This window comes from Glycine soja, chromosome 15, assembly GCF_004193775.1.
Source record: "Glycine soja cultivar W05 chromosome 15, ASM419377v2, whole genome shotgun sequence".
NCBI classification, from domain to species: Eukaryota; Viridiplantae; Streptophyta; class Magnoliopsida; order Fabales; family Fabaceae; genus Glycine; species Glycine soja.
In genome coordinates, this window is record NC_041016.1 from 1,164,356 (window position 1) to 1,184,744 (window position 20,389).

The following is a 20,389-nucleotide window of genomic DNA, read 5'->3' on the forward strand; positions in this document are numbered from 1 at the left end:
CTTCCCTTTGTTAATCTTTATTATTATATAGATCATCTTCTTGGTGGTGTTGTCTCCAATTAGCATTTGTCGCTGTGAGTATCCTATCTTCCCATTGAAAAAAATAAGTTCTTTTAAGGAATGTAATAAAATTACACACACACACACATATATATATATATATATATAAATAAGTGTATATATATATATAAGTGTATTTATGTTCTCATTGATTTACTCTTTATTTTTTTTCTTCTTATTTTCACTCTCATTTAAATACTCTCGTCTCATGAACTAATGTATTCCACTCTCTTAACACATATCGGATTTTTTTTTATATATTTCTAATATCAATCGAACAGTTGAAATATATTATCAAAAATTAATTTTAAATATATAGAAGATATATAAATTTGATCTTCAAAAATCAAATACGTTCTTATAATGTATATATATGATATATTTCTTTTATGCTTTTGATGTTAATTGAATCCTTTGCCAAGCTACAATTGGACATCATAATTAATTTTAAATATTTTATCTTCAAAATTTAAATACGCTTCAAACCTGTATCTCATATATTTTCTCTTGTACTTTTTAAATATCAGCTGAATTATTTATGTTAGCATTTATGGTTTTCAATCTATCATTTTTAATATTTTTAGTTTTATCTTACAAAAAAATATCTTTAATTCTTACTTAAATTTCAATGTTTTTTTTAAAATGATCAATAATTAAAAATAATAATATATCATAATATAAATTATTTATCATAAATTTAAAAGTACAAATATATTCATTAATTACATATTTTAATTAAATATAATTTATATATTTAAAATTTATTTTTATAAAATAAAAATTTAGCATGTGCAATGCATGGACTAAAATGATAGTTTCTATGCAATCTCTATTAAATTAAATCATAAAACAATTTGGACCAATAAATATTACTACATTAAATTAATTTGTAAGTATTTGCCCATTTTTAATTAGAGGTGTATTCAATTTTTTTTCTGCACGGCGTATTCAATTAGGATTCTAAAAATTTTAATTTTTTTTAAATATTCAATCAAGATTTTTAATAAAAAATAAATCTTATGATATTTAATAAGATAAATATTTTTTAAGGAATATAATAAACTTCATCGGTATTTAATTGAGATTTTTTATAATATATAAAAACTATTATGATATTAAAAATTAAAAAATATATAAATTTGAATGAATTTTATTACTTCAGGAGGTAACCATTTTTAATCTTTTTTCTTTGGTTTCCCGCAGGTATAATTTTTTTGGACTAAATAGTATCAGCGAGGAATCAAATGTCGTTGTGCGAGACTAGTCCCTTCCGCTACCCCCAACCGCTTTGGTAGCAATTTAGAATCTATTTCAGTTGTTGTATTTTCTTTTCAATTACCGGAGTATGATTTGGAGTTGTTTCAAATTTCAATTGCCAATTAGTGAGAGTCGCGGAAGAGACAGCTCTTGAGTTTTTGACATTGCAATTATAAACTTGCCTTTGGATCGTTCAATTGGAAGTGATACCGCAAGGTTAATGTTATTACTTGTTACTGGGTAATTTGATAATGATGTGGTTCTGTCATAGATTTGTATCTCTTCATTAGATGCACGGTTTATCATCAAATCGAATGCTATAGTAGATTATAGCTTCTTGTCGAGGAAGCGCAGCATACGGGGTATGGATATGATACAACAAATTTAAAAATTTATAGGACACGAACGAGAGAATTCATGTTTAAAAATGAGTATAAATCATAAATCATTATAAACATCAAGATTAAAAAAAATTATCTAATTATAAAAATGTTTCAAGTGTCTAGGTAATATTTGACATGGATATGTATCTGGCATAGTTATGACATGACATTGCCACTATTTATGACTGTTTGTACCTTTTAGATTTGAAGTCATTATCTGCTGTTGTTTACTTTAGTTTTGTTTTCAAATGCTCAATGCCTTACCATTGTCCTCCAAAACAAGGATTCACCTATGGCATCTGTTTTCTCACCATTTAGATTGTGATTGATTATTAGTGATACTCAATTTATTGTGCTATGGATATGCATTGTGCAATTTTATATGTGTTTTGGCGCAGAAATGTAATGATTGGAGAGTCCCACAGGAACTGGAAAAACACTATGTCTTCTCTGTGCTACCGTAGCATGGCGGAAGAGTTTGGGTAGTTTCACAACTGGTGTGAGCATGCAGACTGACAACAGGTTAGAAGGTAAAAATGAGGTTTCATTGTCACAAACTGAGTCCTCAAGATTTTCTACAATTGTATATGCTTCACGCACTCACATTCAGATCCGTCAAGTAATTCAAGAATTGAAAAGAACATCTTACAGGTCATTTTATATATTCAGGAAGATTTATTCTTTTTATAATGAAGTTTGCAGATGATTGATCTATCATTTTCTATTGATGTACGGTTTATTTGGTATTGACTTGTCACTTGCACTTCCTCAGAGTTTTTGTTTCCTATCAAGTTGGGGATTGTGGTCAAGCGGGAGAAATATGCATGATTCTGTGGACTATCCTGGTTGATATTTAGTGTTCACTAGACTTATTCTGAACTGAATCAATCTTATAGTCTGCAGTTTTTATGATGATATCATATGAGTATCTTGGGTATAAGCTTACCTGATATTTATTAGCATGCAGGCCTGGGATCTCGGGAGCAACTTTGCATTCATGACGAAGTGAAGTTACTTTGGGGTAAAACAAAAACAAATGCCTCGGATCTCAATTGGCCAATTTATTCGTATTGGACGATTGGCCTTTGTGCTGGCCCATAAACCAATTGGTAAATATTAATCTCAATTGGTTCCTTATGAAAACTTTGATATTATTTGTCTTGCTAGTTTTAAAAGATAATTTACTTTACACAGCTCACATACCACTAAAGATGTTTTTCAATTTATAATATTTATTAAGAATAAAATATTTTAGTTAAATGTTTTTCAATTTTATATTTTTTTTACATTTCATGTACATTTACATATGTCCATACAATATTAAAACTGTGAGATATAATATAACTTAATATGTACTTGTCTGTTTTATTTTTATTTTGATAATTATTTGTAAATATTTTATTATGATGAATGTTGGTTGAATGAAATTAAATATTAATTAAAATAGTGTAAAAAGATAAATATTTTTTTGTAATTAGACAATGAATTATAGAAAAAATTGACTTGATATAAAAGTTTATAAAATGTCATAAAATAAGAGTAATATGACTATATAGCGATAAGAAAGAGAGAATATAAAAAAAATCATGTCATTCTGTAAAGAAAGAAAATATAGTATAACAATTGAATGAATTTAGAATTGTTTTACCTAAATGAAGCTGAAATAAAGTGATGTATATAAAGAATGGATTAAGTATATATGGTAAGCTCTATAGTTTGTGTTATATGGACCAATAATTTCGTTATTTTATCAAATATTGTATCATTCTATTCAAGTCAAATTGATTTTATATTATGATTGAATTACAAATTTTTATGTAGAATAAGTTTGGTGATCTTCATAATAATTAAACGATTTATGATTGATTTATAGTATTTTTTACATTAATATGCATAGAAATTAAATAATAATAATGATGATGATTTTTTATTAATAAATGTTAACTATTGTTTTTTTTATTGGTAATAAAATTTGAATCACAATTTCTTCCTAATATATATTATAGACAATTTTACATCAATATAACAATAACATCTCTCTCAAAAAGACAATAACACAATGCTTAAGCGATTAACAAAAGTGCTCATTGTTGATAAAAAAACACAAAATCATATGGTACACCTTAGTGCATGTGATGCCCGGGGAGAAAAACCCCGGAAAATAAAAGTCAACTCAAAATTAAAACACATGATCTTTCATCAACCTCGTCCCATGTTCTTTTTTTTAGTTTTTGGCATGGTTTTGGAAGAAGAGCTAGTTTTTCTTACTCTTAGAAGGATAACCCCCATTGGACCTTTGTATGGGAATGACATCACATAATAATGACTAGTACATAAATTTTAATGGTTTGTTGTTACTATATAGGACTAGGAGGAGGACCCAAATTCTAACGTAACATTTCTGGTCCCACGATGACTCCTAACGGTTCGAACGCTCTGTGGGTTGTTGGAAGGTGTCTCCGAGTTCCGACGCATGACGGTGATGAGATCGACGAAAGCACTGAGAATGAACTTGTGCGATTTCTTCTCATTGAGGTTAAGGTAACAAAACAAGAGCTCCTCCATGAAATCCCAATCAACCACGCTTTCATGGTTGTTCACCATTTCTTGCATGGAGCGCTTGAAGTCCTCGTAGGGGCTGGTCGAGCGCGTCAATAAAGCGATGCTATTATCCGGAAGAGCCTCCTTCTCATAAGAATTTGAAGATGAAACATCGTTGATTGTTGAGATTGATGCTGCTTCGTCACTTGTGAAAGCATCCTCCACTAGGGACCCAGAGAACCCTGCAGGCTTCACAAAGAATCGGGTCGAGCCAGGAAGATCACGTGGCGTTGTAATTTCTTGGTCGTGGTTTTGATGATCATGTTCGTCTTTGAGGTATAGAGACTTGAAATTCTCCATGAGGAAACGATCAACGTCTGCTAAGGTGGCAGCATCGTTATTGTTATTGTTGTTGAGAACAGGATTATGATGAGATTGGTTTCTACCACTGTATAAGGCAAAGGAAGGGGTCCTAGGATGCTTGCAGCCAGAGAGAATCCAGTTCTTAGAGGGTAACCGGACTTGAGGGCGAGGGTTTTTTATTTTGAAGAGGTAATCTCGAATTTTCTTGGGCATGCTTGCTTGGTTCTTGTCAATAGCTAGCTAATGGGAAATTGGGGATTTATACATAAAGGGACATGGGAATGAAGGAGGGGTCAATTAAAATGAATTTGGTTAGGGGAGAATTTGGTGAAACGCATGGACTTGCTTGAGAATCATGCTTCTTGCCAAATCCAATTCAAAACTATTATATATTTTTTGACGCCAATTTCTTGACCGTAATCATGATCTTTTTACCATTTGTGTGAACTTTGGACTTCAGAAAGTATGGCAGACATTGTGTGGTCATTGTCTCTTTTGAGGCTAGTGGTAGAAATAAGAACCATATTTATTTTGGAAGGAAAATATAGTTATTGATACTGTGAACTCCCAAGAGAGAGATATATATTACCTGCTTAATATGTTTAAGAGGCCGTTTAAACTTTGAATCCGTTTGCCTTAATTAATACTATTGGCTAATATTAATTTCAAACTTTAAAAAAAAAACTCGCAAATGAGCATTGATGTTGAATTTAGTTCTATAATAATAACGTTTCTGTGTCTTTAACTCCTTTTTTCTTTCTTCGTGAAATTTAAATGTTTTTAGTTCGAGTTAATTTGAGACTATATTAAATCAATATATACGGACAAAAATGCTTTTATTTTTTATAATTTTAAAGTTAATTGTCTTTTATGAAGAATTTTTTTTTTTGTATTTATCTACAATTTTAAAATTTTAAGGCTGTACAGTAATTATTATTTTTTAAATTATATCCTTATTTTAAAAATAGGAAAATATATAGTGAAGCCAGGAGGCCGGGATCAATATTGGTAAAATTGTTTTCTTCAATGTATGTACACTCAGTTTTATTAATCTAACTAACTTTTGAAGATCTTGATATTAATTAAATGATCATGTAAGCCTAATTTTAAATAAGTTGGATATTTGAGAATTATATACTATCATATTCAATATTTAACTATAATTTAAAGAAATATATTATACTTTTAAATTAAATTTATTTAATAAAATATCTAGCAATTTTTAATTTTTTTTATAACATTATAAAGTCAATCTACTTAATAAAACATTAATATATCCCATCATATTTTTTAATACACTTTAGACATATTTTTCAATAAAAAAAAATTCTATTGTTAATTCCTTAACCAATTAGCTCTTGATAGCAAGAATCAATTTTAACTACTATTTCATTTTTGTAGACTGGAAGTCTCAATAAACATCGTCGTCTACATTTTAATATGAATGTTACTCTAAAATAAATAATATCTGAATAATTAATATTTTAACTTTTTTAACATATGATTTATTTCCTTTAAAAAACACAGTACGATTTTTATTTCATTAATTATTGCCTTGATTTAAGGCTCTATTCAGCATATTTAATTTAAGTTTTAGTCAATCACGTCTATCATTTATTGCATTCAATTGTGGACCATTAGTCGTTAGCCGGTGAATATGCAAATTGGGTGGGGAACTTCATGGAAATGTTTTTTTTTTTTTTTTTGGTGGTGCAAAACCAAGAATAAAGAAATCATAATAAGAAAATGAATTTAATAATTCTTTTAATTATTTAAAATATTAAATATGCTTAAGTCTTTAATTATTAATTTTTTATCACTAGTTTATTGTTTTTAATAGGAGATAATTATACAATAATTTAAAGAATTATTGATAATCTTAATTATATAAAATTACTTTCACATCACTGGTCCAAAGCATGCGAAGCTCAACCAGGACGAACTGAATTCGGCGATCCTAAGGTCAGAGCACGAAGCATGCAGCAGTGAAGTTCTCTCAATTCTTTAATACAGGTTTACGGAAAAATAATGAATTGTATTCGATCACTGCCTCTTCTAATTAATTTAAAATTAATGAAAAATGCTAATCATGGTTATTACCATGCCACTATCTGCTTCCTCAGTTCTGGGTTGAGGAAATATTATTCAATTACATCACTGAAACTATATATAATTAGCCCGAATCGTCACTACTACTTGAGGATACCAAAGTCTATAGGTAAGTTTTTTCTAAAAAAATATAAAGCATGATAAGCGGTAACATGAGCTGAGGTCATTATAATTCTTTCATACGTGATATCTACACACACTGCAAATTAAAGGTGGTGCTAACGTGCTGTACTGCATTAATTTTGTATTTGATGTTACATTTTAACCAAAATACGTAGCACAATAGAGAACTGTTATTAATATTTTTTGCATTAATAGAACTTCTAATTATTTTTCTTTAAAGCATATTTTCATTTAAATTCAATATTAACTAAATATATATGTCTTTTTTACAACAACTAAATGTATTTTTTTACTGCAAATATATATATATATATATATTTATGTTAGTTAGCACTTTTTATTAGTAACATGACTATTAAAAATTGCGTTGAACCAATTGTATTAAAAATATTGGAATATTCAGAGTTTCAGACAAGTCATTTTTAATTATGAACTATAACTGATGTCACTAAATTGCTTAGGTCAACCTTAAGAGCAATTTAAAAACAATAACATATAAAAATTCAGTTTACACATATACCTAAATAAGTTTATGTTTATGTAACATTTTTTTCTTAAATTTGACAAAAGAATATATAAAAAAAATAATGTAAGCAGAAATGTTTCTTAAAAAAGGGGTTAGAAAAAGGGTCATAAAATGTAGTTCATGCACAATATTGGCAATATCAATAACGTTTTTGTGAACCACCTTAATTAGTAACTGCTAGTTTTATATTATTTGATTGGCTTGTTTGCGAGTGATTTATGGTATTAATTAAATATAACTAGTACTCTTTTTTGGTTTCACAACTAACATTTTTCTTTATTAAAGACCTAAGATTATTTTAAAATTAAATATTTAATTTCTTTCATTGTCTTGGACGATAAATGCTTTATTTTTCATTTAGAGTTTTCTTATATATTTTTAAAACAATTACTTGAATATTATTTAGTTTGGTCCGTGGAACTAATGTTAATTACTGATGTGGGCATACTGCAAACCAAGATCTACATTATTGTTATTTCTTCTTTGACAAAAAAAATGTTGTTTCTTCTGTTATAATCATAAAATGCAAAATGTTATGCCAAATATCTAAATTAGTCGAATCTAACGAAAAACCATGAATTTCATTTATGTGAAATTTGATTGGTTGATTTCTATTTTTTGGGCGTAAAAATCTGGTTAGGACCAGTTGAAAATTCAACTTATTACTTATCACTTCTAAATTTCCATTATACTTCTCCATTGCAGTGATAATAGTCAAATGAAAAATGATTTAGCCTTCGACTCATCCTCCGAATCCCTCAATTTTGACACCTGTTAAGTGACCTTGGTTTCGATTGCAATCAATTAAAAAATTATAATCAGATAGTTGACAGGTGTTTCCTTTTTATTGGGTCGGTTGATAATTAGTCAAGGCTCTAGAGCATCTCTAATAAGGGATCTTGCAAGAAGATTTTAATATCAAGATTTGATCTTGCTAAGATTCATTACTACAGCAGGATGTTGAATCTTCAAGTGGATCAGTACGGGTAGAAGAATTGCATCCATTTAAAAAAATTGATTTTTTTACTTTATCTCTCTCCACAACATTACACGGGAAGCATCAACTAATAATAGAAAAAAATGAAGCTTTAAGGAGAAGAACAACCAGATACACAACAACAACAATAGATCTCAACCCTAAATTGAACAAAAATCATCAACAATTAAAAAAATAGACTTGGAGATGCTTGTCTTTGAATCCATTCGTTCAAGTTGTGTCGGCATCACTGTCTTCTTCTTCGAGCTTGTGACGACATTTGGTTGGCACTGATTTGAAGGCATAATTGGATGAAGGACCACCAAATCTGCCTCTATGCAAGGTCATTTAGAGGGAGGAAAGGGTGGGGGCGGAGAAGAAAGGAAAACAAAAAAAAAAAAAAGGAGAGGGGGAGGGGGCACAACACATTGGGGGAAGAAGGATGAGGGTAAAGGGGGAGGCATAAGAGAAAAAGAGAGAAGTAAGGGAATAGAGAGTGGAGGCGGAGAAGGAATGAGAAAGGAAAAAGAGGAGAAAGGGAGTAGAGGGTGAGAGCAAAGAAGGAAGGGAGAAAGAAAACAGAGGAGAGTGGGAGGGGGAGGGGGAACAAAAGAAATACTAAGGGAGGAAGAGGGGGGAGGGAGAGAAGGTGTTTCAATGAATGTTGATTGAATTTTTTTTAATACAATTGCATTTGCAAACTTATTATTAGTATTGTGTAGTTACTTTTCACATCAAAAGATTTTAGAAATAGAATTATACATGAATCCTATAAATTGGGTCATTGTGGGAAGCAATTTCCACACATTTTTCATATTTTTATTCTTATTCCCATTGTTATTCTCAAATTTTCCAATTTCAATTTTAAATCTTGTTTTATTTATTCCTTGTCAAATGGATCCAAATCAATTTAATTGACAAACTTATATGAATTTGTTGTAAAATTATCAACAATCTCCTCTAACAAAAATCTGTAACATCCTCTTCTGTTGTTCCTTTGCTTGTCACTATCACCTCCATTAATGAGGGAAAATTCTCAAATTCCTCCTTATTTCATTCCCTACTTGTTACCACTATCACTACCGGTAACTTATAATCAATCCATTTCTATCAAAAATTCTCAAAGTTCTCAAATGTTTTCTTTAATGTCACAAAACACCTCCACCACGTTCTGTAAGCCTCCCAATAGTTCTAATCGTGCTCAAACTCCTTCAAATAAAGAAGTTGATATATAATTTCCACAATTTTCTACCTAAATTGGGTGAGAAAGTATTACAGTAGAGAAAGGAGGAGGGATTTCTACAAAGAAGAAAATGGCACACAACTATTTTTTTTCAATTGAAGATAAACTTCTCAGTCATTCCTGGCTTAATGCCTCACTCAATTCAATAGTCGGTCATGGTAAAAAATTAAAGGCTTTTTGGAAAAGGATGGTAGAAATTTACAACACATATTGTGACAATATAAGCGAAAGATTCAACAATCAATTGAAATCTTGATGACCAAAATTTCACAATGTCATTTAAAGTTCAATGGTTATTACAAGCAAGCAGTTGCTATGAAGAAAAACAATTATACAAGAACAATGTCATGGTTAATGCATATGTTATTTGGAAGGAAGACAAAAAAGAGAATTTCACTTTGGAGCATGCATGGCGGCTATTAAAAAATCAACCTAGATGGTTAGAATAATACAAATAAGTTCCTTCAAAAAGAACAAAGATGAATGAAAATTAAAATTACTCATCATCATCTAATTTAAAGACATCGAATGAGGTTTCCAAAAATGACACCCCTATAGTACTCGCTCGCCTAATGGGACAAAAGGTGGTCAAAAGGAAGATGAAAGGGGAAGAAACATCTTCTTTTACACCGATTGTCAACTTGTCTGACATTGAAAAATAAATAAAGAAAATAAATGTTGTCCAAAAACAAATAGCAAAGACAATGACGTTCGATAATGTTGTAAAGATATACGATATTCTTATAAAAGACATGACTAACATAATTGAAAATCAACTCAAGAATCACAAAATCACCTGTGATTATAGTTTTAAGAAGTTTATAAGTTAATTTTTATGTCTAAGTTATCATTAATTAGTTATGTATTTAAGTTTGTTTTTAATTAGTTTAGTAGTTTATGTTAAGTTATCGGTTGTTATGTTGTAATACATGCTCAATTAGTTGAATGTTGAAGTTTGTTTTTGATTATGTAACTGAGTTGTTAATTCGTAATTTAAATTAGTTGTTAAAAAATAGTTATTACAAAAAATAACCTTAAAAATTAGCCCGTAAAAATTAGCCATTACATAAAAGTTGGTTGTTACAAAAACCAGATTTATACAAAAATCAACCAGTAAAAATTAGCCATTGTTGATGATACTATTTAATTATTAATAAATAATCTTGATGAATAAATATTTTAATTCTTAATTTTTTTTTCTATTTTTGAATTAATTTTGTTTCCTAGTTAAAAATTATATAATTAATATTTTAAAATAAATTGTAAATAAATATGAAAAGATGGGTCCCTTGCAGGACCTAAAAAAATTATTAAAAATATTAAAATGAGATCTATTATTAGATTAAAACATAAAAAAAAATCTTGAGAATAATGATACCCATAAGATCTCAAATCGAAGTCAAATAATTCCTGATAATATAATTATTCTCTTTACTAAACAAGAATACATAAAACACAACTTGTAGTATAAAATAATGTATAGTGTCAGTGGCATTAGAAAGTCATGTTGATTTTGCTTAAAATTTCCATAATGATGGGATGGCATTTAACTTTAAGCATGCCAATACCACCGTAATAAGTATTTGGTTCAAGTGACAAAGACAAAGTTTGGTCCTATTTCCACAATGTCAGGAATCATGTTAATTCTGGTGCTGCTGCCAACTATTGTAGGTAGAGGATGAGCCCCCGAAGCTGCCAACTATAGTCACATACATCTCTACATGTGAACCAAAACGACAAGGTTTGCTGTTACATATTATTTATGTTACTAAGCTATTGTGCTTTTCTTGCACCTAATTTTACGGGGCTGCAATTTGAGTGTGTCAATTAGAAGCAGAAAGATAGTGAATTAATGGAGCATTCAAGTTAAGTTCTGTCTCTAACTTGGACCCTTATGAACGGCTGCACTGTAGAGTGCTGCAGACATTAATAATTGCATAGGACAGTTTGGTCCGAAATATGAATAGCACAAGGACAATCATTAAATTCCATGAGCCCCGCCACACAGGTCTGAAACCTTTAGGTGATAGTGATGTGCATATGGTGATACAAAAGGGATGGGATGGTGAATTAGGACTGAAAAAGATAACTAAATGCTCCAATAACTTCTGCTATTTCTATTTATGTTTTGTTACTCTCTGGAGTAGTTTCTAGCCTACTTCCTATATAAGATTAACGCTGGTAGTAGTGGAACCATCATAACAATTCAGACTGCTTAATGCAGTTTATTTCTGGCACAAGAAGAAGCATTAGCGAAAAAATAAAGGCAAGAAGAAATAACCTCAAGACAAGGGAAAAAGGTTTGAATGACACTTACACTAGTCCATGTTCACAGCACACATGGGTCCTGCAGTTACTGCTTTTCTACTTCGCCAGACATAGTGATCCAGAAAGATTAGCAAGTACAGGACCTTTAGACATATGATCAACAATATAGGGATTTTGTGCACGATAAACATCATATTCTATTTTGTCTTTGTCTTGCAAGATTAGACCACAGAGGAGAAATGAAGACTTTAGTCCTCAACCTCAACCACAAAGGCACGTTCCTTGTAAGATATTGAATGGAAACATTTAATATTATCACACTACAACTGAACAGAAAATAATATAAACTCCATTTGAAGGTTAAATGTGCTTTTTATTTAGTATAAATTATAATTATTGGCAATCCTTCTATTATTAAGCAAACAATAATATATAAAATATAAATACTAAAGCTCTACTCACGAACTTCTGAATCTGATTACTTGTTTAATGACAGTTTGAGGCACTTGGACTGACAGCAACCTGACTCAAAAATGGCATATCCAGAATTGGAAAGAAAGTTGATAAACTATACATGAAGAATAAAAGCAGATCACATAGAAAAAGAAGTGAAGACATCTTAAGAAAATCACTTCTACTATAACATCTAAGTCAAGGAGATTAACAAGATGTCCAAAACTATATACAACATCATATTCATAGCTAGGAAAAATAAAATAGAGTCCAAAAGAACTAGGAAAAAAAATTACACCATGTTGCTCTCATTAATCATTTATCACCATTGCACACCATTTCACTCTTGTCAAAAATCTTGGAGGGGACTGCAAATCGAGCTGAGAATGAGCGAGAAAGGTTATCAGGGTCGGTGGAATAGCCATCATCGAAGTTCTGTGAGTAGGAGCTAGGATCATATTGGACATGAACTGCGGGTGAAGAGCTGAATAACCTCCTCTTTTCCCACTTGATCTTCCTCCAAAACGTTCTCCAACTTGGCATCTTCAATTTTGTCATCAAATTATCAACACACACAAAAGGAGTGCAGAAAATTCTCACATAACTTGACCATCTGCTGCTGTTTGTGTTATCAACACAGTGACAATTTTCAAGGTTCATGGTATAGAACAGAGAAAATTGGAAGCATATAAAATGGTTTATGCCTCTAGGGGCAATCTACTAAGATGTTTTTAAGTGCATGCACAGAGAAAAGTTGTACAATGAGCCCTCGCACCAGAACTTATAATGGAAAAGGATGAACATAAAGACTGGGGAATGATACAATCTTGCAATATCAAAAAATTCTTAGGGTCTGTCAGAAACTGAAATTTCAATTTATGACTTTTTGAAATTGGTCTGTGTCCATTATATATATGTACTGTCCGTTTCCCTTAGCATAAGATTTTCTTGACGATAATTTAATGCTAAATAGAATAATTAAAATAAGGGTTTGGCTAAGCTGTCTCATTAGGACATTAATTAAATAACTAAAAGAAAATAGTAGTATTTAAGGTAGAAATCAGATGACAGCATAACAAAAGTTATGGGTAACTAATTTTACGCATTTTAATATATATATATATATATATATATATATATATATATTAATTTCTTAATTAATGTACTAAAAATACTAATTAGCATTTGTCTTAAAATAATTACTATTGAAATGTGTGAGAATTTTTTTTGAACTAAAATAAAAATAAAAGGATTGTATGGTTTAAAATTTGGTAAAATTGATTTAGTGAACTTAATTCTCAACATTAAATGTGGTTAAGATGTTTATTTTGCTTAAGATTTACATTTAAGTTAATATAAATATATTTACAAGAAAATGTGTGTTTTTTTATTGGAAAGGATGAAAATTGACTCTCTTTTTTTACCGTTGAAACAAAGAAGGTTGATAACGTTTGTGCAATAAATTATGCGGAAGAAAGTACTGACTATTTAGATAATTATGGAATAAATCCTCATCATCTATGAAAAAACTGTTGTTTTAAATAGGCAACAACTGATCAATTAATGGCAGTCTAGTAGTGAAAATTTTGGGTGAGATTTTAAATGCAAACTCGATCCATGGCATGTCCTCACTAAAAGACAATACATATAGCTTAGTCATATTGACGTCTCACGATGTGTTATAAACAATTAAACATTCCGTCAAAGATAACTTTTTACATCTTTGAGTTCTTGTTGTGTATTTGGCTCTTTTTTTATTTTATTAATGTATTTGACTCTTTTTGTTAAAATAGAATTTATTAACGGATGTTTATAATTTCTCAGAACTGTTTCTTTTATATTTTTTTACGTAATATGTGTAACAACTTTTAAGTTTGAACAAGTGACTGACTAATCATACACTTACTTCTTCTATATTCAAAATAAAATAAAGAAAAAAGAGATAGAATAAAAGTATTAAGTTTTTTCTATTATTTGTTTGAGGAAAAAAAAAAAGAGAAATGGTTTTTTGACCCAGACCAATAAATTCTCCCCTCAATAAGGGGAAAGTGAGGAAGGATTTTTTTTTTAATTCCTTGAAATTTAAATATTTTTTGTAGCATAATAAATAAATGAATAAATTATAAATAGTTTATGTTTGAAAAAGTAATACAGTAAGAAATCTTTATTTTTGTAAAGTTAAGTTCAATTTTTAAATTAATATATATATATATATATATATATATATATATATATATATATATATAAAAGATGCTTTTGTTATTAAGCATTTTTCAAATTTTCACTTACTCTTCCACTCATTTAAATAAGAAGAATTTTTTTAATTTTTATTCATTCAAACAATTTAATTTTTTTACTTTATTCTTTGTTTCGCTTCTAATTTGATTTTTTTTCCCACAAAGTTCTTTTGGTTTAGTAAAAGATCTAAGATAAATCAATATTGGTCGGTGCCATCAATTTCATCTCTAAGAAAAGTAAATAAATTATATAAGCAGTTCCTCGAACATTAGAAATTATACTACAAAATAATCCTTTAAGTGTTGAAAAGTCCTTGACATTAACTCCTTAAGGATCAAATTAATAGTTTTTTCGTGTCTACTCTCACTGTTTTATTTTTATTAATTTTCTTTTATGTCTTCTTTCTTTTCTATTTCTCAGCTACTAACTAATAAGAGAAGTTTATTTAAATTGGACCAAATGTATGTAAGTTACTACCTATATAACTAAGCAGAAATTGATAGCCCTACCGAATAACATTACTCAACAACATGTAGGTCCACTCAATTCCCTCCGGATCCGCACCTTTATTGTACAACCTGTACTGCTTCCACCCCCACCACCATATATAAGTGCTTACCCAACACACTTATTGTTACAGAATCAAAATGTACAGATATATATGGATGTAATTAAGCATAATTTACATGAATGATCTCTACCCACTGTTACAATAATGATTCAATACAGACGGTTAATTAAACAACACTTTATCTTTTAGGGTAACCATTATATTATACATACATTACTATTACGTACAGTGGGGATTCACAATACACCTATCTAATTTGATTTTGTCAATCAATTACACCTATCTAAATTAATTTGAATTGATGTATACACACATATATAGAGTGGGGGCATACATCTTAATTTGGACTCTTCTGGAGACCCTGTCTGGTCACTGAAGAGAAATCATAAACAGAATCAGTGTATAGTATAGTATATATATATACGGATACATATTTTTATTAATTAAAATATAATAGATAAATACATTAAAAAGTTATAATATATAAAAAAATTATAAATTATAAAATTAACATCCGTGGGATACTAATAAGTTATTTAGAAATAAAATAAGGATTTAGAGATGGAATGAGCTTCGTGTCTAAGATATTAAAATTAAAATCTAGAGCCGAATGATGGGTGGCTAATGGTATCAAAGGGTACGATACCTCTGGCCACGTCCTCCAGCAGCTCCGGTAGCACACTTTATGCGCCTCAGTTTCAGCCCCACGATCGGCCACATAATGTAGAGCACCGGGAAGGAAGCTTTTGAGAATCGCATGCTTTTTTAGTTTCTCTTTAAAGTGAATAATATTGCAGTTTATGAACATTGATGAAGATGGTATTGATATCCTACACATGATTGATTTTTTCCTGTGCGCTTTCCTATTTTGTCTCTGGACACCTTGTGTTTGTCTTTCTCCTTATTCCTAGATTCAAATAGATTCTCAGGTCATCAATTTTTCTTATGCTTCAAGTACAAGTTAATTAAAATGGATTTTCTTTTTAGTTTTTGATTTTTTATTGGCATATATTTTGAGTTCAGAGAAAATAAAATCAATTAGAGAAATTCTATTTGTAAAATTTTAATGGATTGTTTTTATAAGGACTTTATTATTACTAACTAATAAAATTTACTTGTAGAGTCTGGAGTTCAACTCATTTTTATCTTGTTTTTCAGGTTGTTATGTAAAAATAAAAATAAAAAAGTAATTAATTTTCTTGATTCTAATAAAATAAAATAACAGTGAGATTTTCTATTTTATCCTATTTTCTTTCTACTCCGCAATAAAACCGTGTATAAATTAATGAAAGATTAAAAGATAAATGAGAATATAATTGGTAAAAAAAGTAACTAATAAGATTTTAAACTTTACAAATAATAAATAAATAGAAACAAAAATGAAGAATTGAAGAATATGTATGTTGCTACTATTTTTTCGTACCGTGCAATTGATTCAAGCAAAACTGTGTTCAAGTTGCATTTTGAAAATGAACACATGGCAGAAGTAACCAGTAGAAAATATTTGATTATGAGGAACTTGTTATGCTAGGAGATTATGGAATGCAGCATGTATTTTGAAGTGTTGTTTTCCAAGTTTTCTACTATGTTCAGTTTTCAGACATAAAGCAGCACATTTGCAGTTTTTAGGCCTCGTGAGATGCAATCGATATAGTTAACGAGAATGCCTTATAATGGATAATAGCAACGGCACCAAAATTGAATATCAAAGCGGTGCTGACATTTAGAATTATGTAGTATTCAACTAACAAACAGTCAACGCTAAACAAAAACTGCCAGTCAACTAGCGAGAAATTTAGCTAGTAGCTTCTTTTGTCATAAGTTTCTCTTTCTGCAACTTGTACAATTTAATTTGTTTCTTTTTGTTCAACCTAGCGCCATGGCAAGGCCGGGGAATAAGATCATTCAAGCCAAGCTGGTGGGTATGTCTTACCTTATGGTTATTTCTTTTCAGATTTCAGTCATTTTATTGCATCATCCCCCCTCCTTCCCCACTTAATTCCTTGCTCCTAATCTTGAAATGACTAGTTTAATGATTTCTACCGTTACATATTGCATTGTCCATGCTGTATCAACTATCAAATATTCGTACTGGTCAGATATACAAAGGAAGAATAATTAATATCAAGAATAACAATCATATGAATTGATCGTTATTACTTATTAAATATGAAATAGAAACAGAAAAAGTAGATCAATATTGTGCATGATCACTTAACCGATATTTTTTAATTGTAATTAACCAAAATATCAATTTGATACTCATAGACCTAACTCTTTCTAAAACTAATTCAATAGAGAAGGGTTGTCCTTATTTATATATTATTTACTTTTATTTTATTGATATTATTAGTTGAAGTGATATCTCTAACACTCCCCTCATGCCAAGAATTTGAATCTGCAGATGATCCCATGACGATGGAGGTGTACAAAAATTAGTTCGATAAAAAAAATTGTACCAAACTGGTCTCAAACTATTTTAACCGGTTTGATTTTATATACAAATAATCAACTAATTTAAAAATTGATTCAAAATCAGATTGATTTAAAAAAATTAGTTATGAACTGAACTGATAGTTTTAAACTAATTTTAAAAGTTAAATCAGTTTCAAACTAATTTTTAAACTATTTTTTTCAAATAAAAAATATATTTAAGTGAAAACGAATTCAGTTAACCAAACTGATTTTATAGAAATAATTCGATTAACCAAATTGATTTTATAAAGTTGGCCATATTGCCGGATTGTTGTAGAATCTTCATTAGATACTTGCCATGTTTGTATATCACACTGTATCGTATCCACTATTTTTAGTTATAGCTGTACAATATAGTATTGGGTTAATTTTCATCTAAAAATATGTTAATTAATCATTAAGATCAGACACACATTCATATAATATGCTCCTTCTTATAGGTACTTCTTGGAGACATGGGAACTGGAAAAACCAGCATAGCATTGCGATTTGTAAAAGGCCATTTCTTTCCTAACCAGGTTTACTTCCATTTCATCGCATTAATTGAAATTGGAAAGCTGCTTTCCCAGCACTATAACAACTACAGTTTAGGAATCTTAACATTAATCTACGCACAGGAACCAACCATAGGAGCTGCTTTTTTCACCCAAATATTATCATTATCTGAAGCAACTGTAAAGTTCGATATATGGGACACAGCAGGACAGGAACGTTATCATAGTTTGGCTCCTATGTACTACCGTGGTGCAGCAGCAGCAATTGTTGTCTATGACATCTCAAGTGTTGTAAGTATTCAGTTTGTTAATTTTGAAACTATTTATGGTTTACCTGGAGTGGATACACTGGAACTTGTGATATGGCAAGCCTAATAACATTTTCCTTTATTGCAATTTTGTTTGAAATTATTACAAAAACCGATAAAGAACTTGTAATGCTCTGCCTCAAATTTGACATTGCTAGGTCATAATATCAGACTGGCAAGAAAGAAATATCAAAATCTGCACTGTGAAGTGATAGACAATGTAAATTGTGACAGGAACTTCTGTTTCCAACCAAATTTAACATGTAAATAAATTTATGATCATGAGTCATGAGTAATCTTGCTCGGCATTAATTCTTGTAAACCTTAACAGCAGGTAGGATAAATTTCTGGTATGCTTTCCTTCTCTTTAGGCCACAGTTTTTTTCAGAAGAATGTGGTTGCGTTGCAATATGTTGTCTTTTCTCTTGAATAAATGATTACTTACTACATTAGTAACCTATATATACACTTAGGAACTTTCTCTATCTTAATGTTTCGTTTCTTTTTAAGCACTTGAATGAATTTTAAAACTTTTTGCCTGTTATGATTTTCTATTTCAGGATACATTTGTTCGAGCCAAAAAATGGGTTCAGGAATTGCAAACACATGGTAATGCCTCAAACTCGGTAAATAAACAAATGCTATGTTGTTTTTGTCTACCAGCTGGTTGTTAGCACTAGCAGATTAATCTTGGGTTCACATCATGTGATAAGTATATTGAAATATTTCTACACCAAATTAGTGGAAAAACAACAAATCAAGTTTATTAAGTGCATCCATATTTTTTGGTTGCACTACGTGCATTCTATGAGTAGTTATTGCTTCAGCTTCTTTTGTTTTTTTTCTTCTTGTTGCAGCAATTCAAGTTTGTACCTAAAGATTAAAGAAGTTGGAAATAAAGCCACTCTTCTTATTCCTTAATCAATAATTACCCACTCATATTTGTCTTTGGAGTTTGGACATTAATAACTTGTTTTCTATCTCTCTTTCATCAGTTTTTGGTTTGTTCCTATCTCATTACAGTAAAACCGTAACTACTTCATGTAGGAAATCAGAAGTCGGTGATGGCATTAGTGGCAAACAAATCAGATTTGGAGCCAAAGAGAGAGGTTGAAGCTGAGGTAGTGTTGAGATCATCTTCATACCCTGTTCCTTTCTTATCCCTTGGAATAGACAAATGTAGATCATATAAATGATAAGTACGTGGGAATACTTCAGTTTTTATGTTTATCATTTCTCATCCAATATTTTTCTTTCTTTTCCACTTCTTCATTTCAAAATGCAATAATTTAGAACCTGTGAAGAAGCAGTTTATATAATATAACTGCACCAAATTCCTATTCCCTTCTCTTTTTTCCTTGTAACTCGTTTGAGCAAATTAAACTACTGCAGGTAGGAGAGCAATTTGCTCAAGAGAATGGAATGTTCTACATGGAAACATCTGCTAAGACTGCAGAGAACATCAATGAGCTTTTCTATGAAATAGGTATATATTTTCTGAACATCTTCAAAACACTTTAGCCAATTCAATTGTTTTCCTCAAATGGTTAGTTTTGGTGTGGAGAAAAAATTATTTGAAAAATTCATGGACAAGACTTCAATACTATTTTACTAATAAAACTTATCCACGAAATTTTCAACTCCATACCATATTGACCATAGGTGTCAGTTTAAGGAAATATAGCAGCTGTGTTAAGTTGCTTCTATCTGATAAATTCAGCAAAAAGACTAGCTAGAGCTTTACCACCAAAGCCTACTGGGATGAATTTGAACAGCGATATACAAGATAGAGGGAGAAATTATTTTTGTTGCTCAGCCTGATATTCCTACGTAATCAAATCATAGAATAATGAATGGTGCCAAGGAACCTTTGACTTCGTTGTTGTAATACATTGACGACTGAATATTGAATCACTACTATCCTTCCCTTTGTAATTTACTACTGATCAGGAGTCTAGTTCATGTACGTATATAATCTTCTTCCAAGTTTGGATGCGTTGT

General features: G+C 30.0%; 3 protein-coding genes across 4 annotated transcripts; 1 reads left to right on the forward strand and 2 right to left on the reverse strand.

Moving 5' to 3' along the window:
* Window positions 1-3,763: 3,763 nt before the first annotated feature.
* On the reverse strand, window positions 3,764-5,075 carry LOC114387396 (transcription repressor OFP14). Its single transcript, XM_028347578.1, has one exon. The coding sequence runs from the start codon at window positions 4,815-4,817 to the stop codon at window positions 4,068-4,070; it is 750 nt and encodes a 249-aa protein (XP_028203379.1). The 5' UTR covers window positions 4,818-5,075; the 3' UTR covers window positions 3,764-4,067.
* Window positions 5,076-12,617: 7,542 nt separating this feature from the next.
* On the reverse strand, window positions 12,618-12,962 carry LOC114388031. The gene has a single exon (XM_028348371.1). It carries the CDS (start codon window positions 12,960-12,962, stop codon window positions 12,618-12,620), a length of 345 nt encoding a protein of 114 aa, XP_028204172.1.
* Window positions 12,963-16,921: 3,959 nt separating this feature from the next.
* LOC114387317 (ras-related protein RABF2b-like) lies at window positions 16,922-20,381 on the forward strand. 2 transcript variants are annotated; one of them, XM_028347471.1, is made up of 7 exons: window positions 16,922-17,029; window positions 18,027-18,104; window positions 18,204-18,371; window positions 18,949-18,997; window positions 19,436-19,509; window positions 19,781-19,874; window positions 20,109-20,381. In XM_028347471.1, exons 1-7 carry the CDS (start codon window positions 16,991-16,993, stop codon window positions 20,207-20,209), a joined length of 603 nt encoding a protein of 200 aa, XP_028203272.1. In that variant the 5' UTR covers window positions 16,922-16,990; the 3' UTR covers window positions 20,210-20,381. The 2 variants fall into 2 exon arrangements, with proteins under 2 accessions (XP_028203272.1, XP_028203273.1); XM_028347472.1 differs by having other exon boundaries at window positions 16,938-17,033.
* Window positions 20,382-20,389: the final 8 nt, after the last annotated feature.